Source organism: Enoplosus armatus, chromosome 3 (genome assembly GCF_043641665.1).
Source record: "Enoplosus armatus isolate fEnoArm2 chromosome 3, fEnoArm2.hap1, whole genome shotgun sequence".
NCBI classification, from domain to species: Eukaryota; Metazoa; Chordata; class Actinopteri; order Centrarchiformes; family Enoplosidae; genus Enoplosus; species Enoplosus armatus.
In genome coordinates this window covers 12,870,777-12,881,439 of record NC_092182.1, presented here as the reverse complement: position 1 = coordinate 12,881,439, position 10,663 = coordinate 12,870,777, and the positions used below count along the sequence as shown (strand labels likewise).

Genomic DNA, 10,663 nt, shown 5'->3' with positions numbered 1-10,663 from the left:
TGTGTTTGAGCTCCTTGTTAGTGGGAGTGTGCCTCTGCAGAATCCTGATGACTGGTGTTTATAGAGGCATTCCTGCCTTCTCGCTCCTATTGAATGTAGAGTCTTTATGGCCTCTTTGGAACTCAGTTTGTCAACACAAACACTGCAACACAAAAGGACATGAGTGACAAAATGGTACACAGGAGGGAAGGAGCCACATACTTTAAGCATCTGCTGCATTTTCATCTCTACAAACGTTGGCCGCGTATGCACGTTGATGGGTAAGGGTAAGAGGAGGTTAAAGTCTGTTCAGAATGAGTATGAGGTTCTTGAGAGGAACAAAAAAAGGTTATTCTAGCATGAACATACAGGTATAATCACAGAGGCAGGTGAAGAGCTCATCCCCAGCATTAAGGACAATTAATCTGTGTGTTCAAGACAGACCATGATCTCTATTCATGTTCTCTGGGCGCATATGTGTGTGTGTGTGTGTGTGTGTGTGTGTGTGTGTGTGTGTGTGTAAACATGCACCACTGTGTGTGGTTGTGTGGGAGTCTTAGAGAGAGAGAATGAGATGAGTTAAGGAGATGGACAGATTGTGTGCGTGTGTGTGCGTGTGTGTGTGTGTGTGTGTGTGTGTGTGTGTGTGTGTGTGCATCAGGGGGTGGGTGCATTAGTCCGTGTCAGACAGCAAAGAGTGCCGCAGTTATCTAGGAATCTGAGCCAAAGCAACCTCACTAACAGAGAGAGAGCAGGAGAAAGAGGAGGACTGGGAGTGAGATGAACTGAGGAAAAACAAAAAAGGAAAGAAGAAGAGGATGAAAGAAGCACAAACAGTAGAAAGCAAGACAGACAAGGACAGCAGAAAGATCTAAACAAAAAGGACAGGTCAGCAAACACTTGAAGAGGCAGTTATTGAGATATAAAGTGAACGTTTGCTGAGAATTATCAACAACGAAAGGACAAAAAACTTACAGCTTGGAGGAAGGAGGCTTTCCTCCCGGAGGAAAAGGTGGACAACCGTCAAGAGTTTAAGACAAAGGTCAGGACAAGCCCGCATTTGTGCTTTTTCTCATGATTCCATTCGGATCTCTGGGTTTGCTCCCTCTGCTGTCACTGTATGTGGGAGCACTGCTGTCCTCAGATGCATCTCCGGCCTGCACACACCCTCCCTGCAGGGACAGTCTGGTGGCGGCACCCATCCAGCCGGGGACGGGAGGAGGAGTGGGTACCGGGGCCTGTGAGGGTCAAATTGGGACAACAGCCTGCAGGATGAGGGTTTCACTTCCAGCCATCTCAGATGTTCCTCGGAGGGTGGAGCACAGACACGATCTCCCCCAGGTTCAGCCTAAGGTAAGTAGTGGGAGGTCATGTGCTGTGCTTTTTCGAATGAGACTTATTGTAAGAAAAGCCAGATAATGCAACTTTTAGTCAGGTATTTCTCAGCCATGTAACAGTGAGATGGTCCTGAAACATTGATAGACAGGTTGAAGCAGAGCTGACCCCCTGTCTATTCATGCATGTGTGCCAGCGAGACTGAGCAGTTTACTACCAGCCGCAGGCCAGCAGGTTCTTTCTCATGGGACAGTCGGCACACTAAACTTGGCACCACCTAACAGCCATGGAGCAATGACAGTCAGCAATCAAAGAAGGGATAAAATTAGGTCTGCTTTAAAAATGTCCTCATCATATGGTTGTGCTGAGCTCATGCAGCAACAGGTGTGTGAGGGACGTGATAACAATGGCTGATGTAAGTGTAAGAGACAGAGTGTGACACAAAACATGCCACTGAGCTGTGAGTTTTGTGTGTGGATTAGCCTTTGAGATCTTCCTGAACTGAAGGATGCATGATTGTGGACATGCACAGCATCATTTCACTATTTCACTCAACAACATTTATATATGTGAAATTTTCTCGACAAATAAAGAGGATTTGGCAGTGTTTACTCGTGATTGACTTAATGTGGAACACAATGTCTTATCAAGAAGTACCTGTGAGCACTGTCTTTGCAGACCGGAGGTGTCAAAGAGCGTCTCGTTCAGCTGCAGCGCTGCATGCGCTCTCTCCAGGAAACAGGGGGCCCCTGGAGTCACGGAGGCCAGGAGAGCAACTCTCTAGGGGCCATCCTGGCACTGATGGCAGCTGTACTGACAGAGTGTGACCTCCACTGTCACAGCCAGGCCCTTGGGGCGATGGCCAAACGACTGGGTGAGTAGTACACATTTATATGCCCCAACCTCTGCAACACACAGACAAATGTACACACACACACACACACACACACACACATACAAATGCCAGCGCAGTCACTCCCCCACACATAGTAAACAGAACCTCAATGAGCCTGCTAAGTGTCGGTCATAGGTGAGCGCATAGGAATTTAACTGCACTGAGAAGGATGAGGAAAAAACGCAGTGTACATGCACACACAGACACACATACTGTATGGCTCTCGATGTGAAGAAGCTTTAATGAGTCAACATACTAGACTGGAACCCCTCTGTGTAGTAGATAAAGACCGAGCTTCTATTTTCAACAGTGCGATGTGTCTTACTGATAACCTAATCTTCCTCTGGGTTGACAGAGACTGCAGCCGTGGGAAGAGAGGGAGAGAGAGATCTGCTGCTTTTCCTGAAGAGCATCACACAACACCCACCCACAGGTAAGGGCGGTAGGAGTGATCACATGATACAAGTGTTGTTGATTAATAATACGTTGAATAAAAATGTTCTATGTGTGGTTCTCAGTCGCCCCCTTGGAGAGGCTGCATCCTCAGGACTGTGCAGAGATTTACAGGCTCGGGATCAAAGAGAATGGCATCTACACCATCCAGCCAGACCTGCACAGGCCGGCATTGGAGGTATTTCAGATTCCCCCCACTCATAAAACACACAGACGGACCCCCGCCCTACTCCTCTTCTTTTAGAGATGTGTATGCTATCTGTGGATCACTCAAATCTAGGCGTTATAATATCAAAGTCTTTGTTTTGGCTCAGGCTAAATGTGACATGGAGACGGCGGGTGGCGGGTGGACGGTGATCCAGAATCGGCATGACGGCTCGCTGGACTTCAACAGAACATGGCAGGAATACCGGGAGGGCTTTGGCAGTCCACAGGGAGAGCACTGGCTGGGGAACGCAGCACTGTACGCCCTCACCTCCGCTGGCCAACACCAGCTCCGCATTGAGCTGGAGGACTGGCACCAGCAGAAGCGCCATGCTACTTACAACAACTTCAAAGTGGCCTCAGAGGCACAGAGGTGAAACACGCTGCAGGGGCACAAACACCCACTTTCTGCCAAAGCTATTTAATATCTTAAAGACCCTGAAAACTACATTAGCCTGGCATCGCCACACCAATTCGTAAATGCAAATTAGTCTGGAACCACTCAGTTCATTTTCGATTTCCAAGGGGCATTATCAACAGGCGCAGACCAAAATGCCTCTGGACGCTACAACCAATCAGAGCAATGAAATGTGTGACAGCAGTAGGCTTCTGGGCTAGATATGGCTTCTAGTTCAACATAATACAAAGACGTTTGGCATGACGTGATTTAGAACCCAACACTTACCATTTGTACATAATGTGAAGTACCGCCCAGTTTGTTTAATACTGACGAGATAGCGGATTCAGAACACATCAGTGGCAGCCATCTTGGTTTTTATGGAAAAAAAAAACAGCACTTAAACCCGCCCCATATAACGGTTGTGATTGGCCCGACCTTGGCCAGGTCAGATGGAAATCTGAACAGGAGGGAGGCCAGACACATCTGCCAGAGCAAATGAAACATGAGCTCACAGATTAGTCTGGTTCCAAGGTTGGTGTTACGTATCTCTCTCTACAGCATTCATGACTAGAAATAGGCAACAAAGTTCAGAAAGAAATGTCTTGATTATTATTTGATAAAAGTTTAACACTCAACCAAACAGCACCAACTGCACTAACTGTCATTAGTTTTGATTCAAATGTTGTTTCCATCTGAACCCCGCCCACTTCAAACTGAAATCTCTCATGTGAAATAACCAAAACTGTTGTAACTTCGTCATTCAGAGTAACTGATTGAAAAGAAGTATGTTTTCAGGGGCTTTAAACAAAAGTAGACAGAAGATTGGAAAATAAATTTGGTGTCTGGAAGGTCACTTAAGCAAATGAAGATGCACTCCTCTACCCTCATCTGCTGCATTCAGTAATAATTATAGTAATAAGATACCAAGCTTCTAAGGTTTTAGCATCCATTAAGTAAAATGGACACAGGGTCTTTTGTTTTTCTTTTTCTTTTCAATCTGGTTGTGGTATTATACCAGTAAGGTCAGTGCATGCATGGATGTGTGTGTATCCACTTGCATGTTACACACAACCCTCACAAATGTGTCATATGTTGTTTCTCCGTCTTCCAGGTATCGTCTAACAGCGCGGGAGTACTCTGGTGATGCAGGCAACGCACTGAGCTACAGCAAACGTTACAACCATGACGGTAGATCCTTCAGCACCGCAGACCGAGACCACGACCGTTATGCAGCTGGAAACTGTGGTCAGTACTACGGTGCAGGCTGGTGGTTTGATGCCTGCCTGGCAGCTAACCTGAATGGACGGTATTACCGTGGGCGCTACAGTGGGGTGACCAACGGTATCTACTGGGGGACATGGTACATCCTGACAGACGGACGAACCGGAGAACGCTACTCCTTCAAGAGAGTGGAGATGAAGACAAGACCCAGGAACCTTGTTGGAACATCCTAAAGATAAGGATGACAGTTCTCACAGGAACATGTTCTAGACTACAATCATAATCACGTCAACCACAGTTTTGCATTGGCTTTATGTTTTAGTCACTGTGTGGACATCACTCTACTTAGAGCAGCTTTCATGTCAGTTATCAGTTACATGCAGATGGCAGCTAATAGATTAATAAAATAATGTCTAAACATTCACTAGCACATCATATTACAATTACAATAATTTTATTTTTGTAAGTGCTTCTCTCTTGAAAAAACACATTTACACAGTCACTCCATAACAGTGAAACAAAGAAATAGATATTAAAAATACTGTTTGTAAAAGTTGTTGTTGTTGTTGTAATACATTTCCAGAATCTTTATTATTGTTCATTAAAAATAACATTCTGTGGTACTTTATTAATCACTAGGATGCCTGGTGAGGTACGTGTGTACATGCAATCATTGTTTACATGTAAAGCATGATTTTATTGAAATGCCACACATTCACATACAACATGATAAAGATGAAACTCGACCCAAACTGTTCATAAAAATGATCCTACAAGAATGCATGGATTGACCCTCAGAGATTGTTTGTGCCCTTACCTGCCTGAGCTCCCTGACCCATAAACATACAAGATGTCTGCAACAGCTCATATGTATTTTAGATTTTTTTGATGTCATGAGAGAAAACGTCTTACTTATTGAAGCCGTGTCCCTGCAGGAGGCTCTAACAGTTGGGTGATACACAATTTCAAACATCATCACCACATCATTCATGCGACAGAGAGCTGATACAGATTTTTAAAGCCCATGTCTGTCTCTCCAACTGTATTAAAATAGAGCCAAACCCAAAGCTCACGGTTTGACACTAAACAGAGAGAAGCCCAGTTTTGGAGAAGCCATTTTTCTCACCTTACCTTGCTCATACTTTCCCAGGTCTAAGCCTGACACACTGATGCCGACCGTTAGGAGCTTTACCCTGTCGTCATACCACGAAACCGCCCTCCGCCCTCTAATATCAAGTCAAACACACACAGAAGCACACACTCAGCCTCACCTGCTTTTTGGAGTTGGCGTCAGGCGGGCGGCTCTCTCTTTTCTAGGAGTTTAGAGTTGGTGTGTGAGCGCTGAGTTTGGCCGTGCACGTGTGATGCTTGTCTGTGTGTGTGTGTGTGTGTGTGTGTGTGTGTGTGTGTGAGGTGGGGGTTGATGTCAGTGAGTGTGTGTCTCACTGTGTGTGTAAATGGCAGCACCTATTTTAGCAGTGTTCACGATGAGCTGTCAGTCTCTCTGACAAGCAGGGTGTCTAATATTAACCAGTGAGGGGGCCGAGGGCCTGAGGGGGTCAGCGGGTTCTGATCCAAACACACAGACACACCGCGGGCAGACTCCCGACCAGCCACGGTATTTCACACACACTACTTATACACACACACGCCTGTATTCATGTGTACACTTTTACACAGACACACACACACACACACACACACACACACACATACAGTTGCGTTTCCATCACTTCAGAGGACATTACATTGACTTTCATTCATTTCCTGGAGACTTATCATAACCCTAACCCCAACCACTACTTGCCTCACCTAAATCTAAACCTAAACCAAATCTTCACCCTAAAATTTAAGGACTTACATTATGGGACACAAAAGGAAGGCGAGTCCACACAATGTGACTGTGTAAATAGATTTATGTCCCCACAACATGAGTAATACAAGGCCACAAACACACACACACACACACACACACGGGAGACTCTCTCAGCAGGTAAGGAGGTGCATGATGTGCTTGACTTCATAAAAACAAGCGCACATTAGAAATAAAATGGCTTCCATTGAAGACGGTTTGATCATGCCGCCTTAATTATTGTTGTGGAGCCACAAGCTCCCTTTCCCTTTTTCTCCATCTTACTCATATGTCTGCACACACACACACACACACACACACACACACACACACACACACACACACACAGCAGACAGTTAAGCATAACAAATCAAGATCAATCACCCATATAAGCCATTATACATATCAGCTTTCTCATTTGATTTTGTCGCTGTGTGTCTGTGTGTGTGTTGTGTTGTATTGTATTACTGGAGAAAACAATATAAAAAGGTGAAAGGCCCCATGGTCTGCCCCCTGGTGGCTGCTGATCATATTTGAGTCAGAGAAAAGCTTTATTTTAGCTGAAGTTAACTGGTAAAAAAGTGCAGTGTGTCTATTTAAAATGAACACATTGTCTTGTTGGTCTAAATAAAGTTTCTGTCTTTGACAAATATACTTAAAAGGTGCTGGAAAACTGTGAACCTCTCTGATGCAGCTCAACACCTAAAAAAAGACAATTCGTTATTAATTCTGATTATGATATGATGAAAATAAATCACTAGCGCCCAGTCTGTCATTTTCACCTTCATTGTTTTCTTTCATTCTATCTCTCATTCTCAATTCATCTCCCAAAAAAATTAATTCTTCATGTTCTGAGCTGCAGTAACTTTAAATATTAATGAGTGCCCCTGTCCTCTTATTTTCTCCTCTCTGCATCCATCAGTCTTGTTGACAAGGGAGGAACAGAGACCCAGGGTTGTGTCACCACAGTATCCTGACACAGTGTCTGGAGTGGGGTGATAGTGGTGGTGCTGCAGGGTGTGAGGGATACCAGCAGCCTCTGCTGCCCCAAGGCCGGAAGCCCAGCCTGGGCAGCGGTTAGCCAGCACATCCCTCTGAGAAACACTGCGCTGCTCTGAGGGAAGTTCCCCTGTGACCTATGTCATTCATTACTGTGAGCCACAAGAAGGCATCAGATTGAAAACAGAAGCCCGACTCATCTTTATACTACATTGTTGACCCTTATAAATTATGCCGAAAGCTCTCTCTACACTTCTAGAGGCAGACATTTAAAAAGATGTCTTATTATTAGATGCACAAGCTGATTTGAATAATCATAATGGTCACAGAAACTTGTGATATGAAGAAATGTGACAAAAGTGCCCAGATGGCCACTGCAATAAATTTTGTTTTCTTTATCGGTCAAATCATTTATTTATCCAGTCGATATCCATCGTCATCAATGTATCCAACTTTAATGATGATAAGCTTTGCTGATCATCCAGTAATCAGTCTCATTCTGGGTAAATAGTGACAATATCATGTGAAAGGCAGAGTCTGACTTCACTGTACATTTTACAATTTCACTTCAGTAAAAATTCGGATTTAGTTCAGTTACAGAAAGGATCTGCGTAGACCGAAACTGACTAAAAAGACTGTCAGATATTTTATACAGAGGAGGAAAATGTCCAGCTTTTGCAGATCAACTGTCAGCTCTCATCTTGACTACTTTTAGACTGAGTCTATATAAGAAAGACAGCCTGCCTCTGTTTAACACCAGGTGGCATTGTTGCTTAGCAAAGAGGAAGTCTGGAAAATGATTTTCCCTCTGTCTCGCTGGCTTTAACATGAGAAACTGCAACTCTGTCACAAACACAAAGAGGCAGAGACATTGCAGAACAATAGAGATTGTGCTCTATATGAAAATAAACAATCAAAAACAATAACTGCGTCAAACACAATATGTTTATGTGAAAACTGCTGGGTGAGGCAGATAAATGACGTCGTGTGTGTGTTAAAGCTATATATTTCAGTAAAATGTGGTTTCTTTCAGTGGTTTTCATGTCTCAGACTGATAAGTGTAACGTCACAGAAAAGAAGAGAAGAAGAGAGCATTGATTTACAGAATGTTAAAATACAGTTTGTTTGGGTTGAGGATCAACCCAAACAAACAAAAAACACTCTTTGCACTCTTTTCAACACTAGAGGCACCATAATTGAGGTTGGAGGTCAAAGGACAAAACCAGAGTACAGTGTGAAGTTTGAGACATTTAAAGACTTTATCACTACAGTTTTAATGTGTAATATGTAGATTATTTACCACACAGACTCAACACCAGTGCACCTGCAGTAGAAAAGGAATCAGTGATGTGACAGCGTGAACGAGGCGGGAGAAGGGGACGAACCAAACTGATCCTGTGACCTCCAGTGGAAGGAACTTTTCAGTCTTTAATCTGCTCTCATGGTGATAAGGGTGTGCATGTGGGCTGTCACGGGCGAGGAGGGGAGGAAGCAGGAGCGGGTGAGGTTTCGAAGGTGTATGAGTATAACAGGCCGTTGGAGGCTCCCCCTCCCTGACCACAGGGCCACTCAGAGACAGCATGTGCCTGCTTTTAATACTGGTCCTGCAGAAAACCAGAGCAAAGGCAGCGTTCCGTTTGAAACCGGAATTCACCAGAACAAGTGTATCCTGATGTGGTGAGGAGCTGGGGTGAGGAGGGGAGAGAGGAGGACACAGAGGGCGCCATGTGGCAGGCCTCACTCCATCTGTCGTCATGTCTAGATCTGCACAAGAAAGTGGAGATGGAGAGCTTTTTGTCAGGGAGGGGAAGAGACACTAGAGGCTGTGTTGTGTGTCACATTTTGTAACACTGAGTAACATTTTGATGAACACAAATATTTATGTGATTAACACTCATGTTGCATGTGCAGCATCTGCTTGTTGTTTGCTTGATATACACATTTTCTCCACATGGTTGTAAATGGCGGCTCATGTGATACTGTAGAGATAAAGCTGGATTACTTGAATGATCAGTGCTTTGATGCTGATGAGAATTCAGAAGAAATAAAATAATAATAAGATCACAGCAGTGCATTGTAAACTCTCCTCCATGACTGTGAATGACAGCAAACAAGATGAAACAAGAAGTGCAGGTGACATAAGATGTCATTTTACAGTGTCTTTATTCTAGCTGGCTTTTCCTTTAGCTGTATACACTGAAGCCTTCAAATATTGTATAATGTTGTCAAACTTTGAAGAGTCAAGATAATAAAGTTTTAAAATGTGTAATACAAAAATAGCCCAAATAACTGTTGAGGCTTTCAGCACTTCCTGGTGCAACAACTTTTCATCTTGTTTGACATTTCTTTGCATATTTTACATGCTACCATTTCAAATATGACCATTTTCTAAACTTTGTAGAACAATGCATATTTGATATCTAATTTTGTAATTTATGCTTTATGTAATCACATAGCTCTCCTGGTTTTGTTAAAAGCACGGCAGAGTTTGATTGACTTTTGCGTCCTAGTGAGTTCTGCCATGATAAAAGAGCTCTACTTGATTATTATTATTTGCTCAAAGATTCTTTTAAGCAGCTATAATGAATAGGTTTATATTATTTTATATATTATATTACTCGTATGTGAAGATAATTATCACCTGCCTACAGCGCCCCTCAGCTTTACGGAGCTTCATAGCATCTTTCAGCTTTTTCTTTGGCTGTCTGGCCTTCAACTTTACTGTTTAGTTATTTCAAGCAGGCAGCTGTTTTCAGAGAAAAAAGAAACCAACTGTACTCTATCAGCACAGCTCCAAACAGCAGCCACAAATGTTAGCGACTACCTGGTGAACAAAGTGGAGCATTTAGCAGCTACAGAGCCAGATATTTCTGTAGTTGGTATAGGAGTTGGTAGAGACCAAAAAGAGAGATAAAAAGAGAATGAATATTGGACTTATATTCATCATGTGGACACAAACATGACTACAAATGAATGCTAATGTTTATCCGTGTCTGCTGGATGCAAATAGCCAACTGCTTGCTAACAAGTTCAACAAATCAACTTAAAAGGTCATAATGTCAGTGTTGCTTTCACAACTTGTGAAGTCGTCAAAAACTCAATTATTGTAGGTTTGAGGTAAATCTTTTGTTCACTGTGAGGGAAGCAGGACAGTTTATCTTCATGACATCATGCATATGTCAGGGTTTATTTCTCATGTGTAAGTAAAAAACATTATTTAAGTAAAAGAAAAAATATGTATGTTTGTTTCCAGAAATACTGATTAAAACCTTCATAGTTCAAGACGATATCTGGAGCTAAAGCTTCACATCAGTTTCCCTCTTTA

The 10,663-nt window shown here is 43.3% G+C and overlaps 1 protein-coding gene across 1 annotated transcript; it reads left to right on the top strand.

Moving 5' to 3' along the window:
• Positions 1-1,053: 1,053 nt before the first annotated feature.
• LOC139283109 (fibroleukin) lies at positions 1,054-4,720 on the top strand. Its single transcript, XM_070903066.1, has 6 exons — positions 1,054-1,332; positions 1,993-2,188; positions 2,565-2,642; positions 2,728-2,840; positions 2,977-3,239; positions 4,378-4,720. The coding sequence occupies exons 1-6, from the start codon at positions 1,054-1,056 to the stop codon at positions 4,718-4,720; spliced, it is 1,272 nt and encodes a 423-aa protein (XP_070759167.1).
• Positions 4,721-10,663: the final 5,943 nt, after the last annotated feature.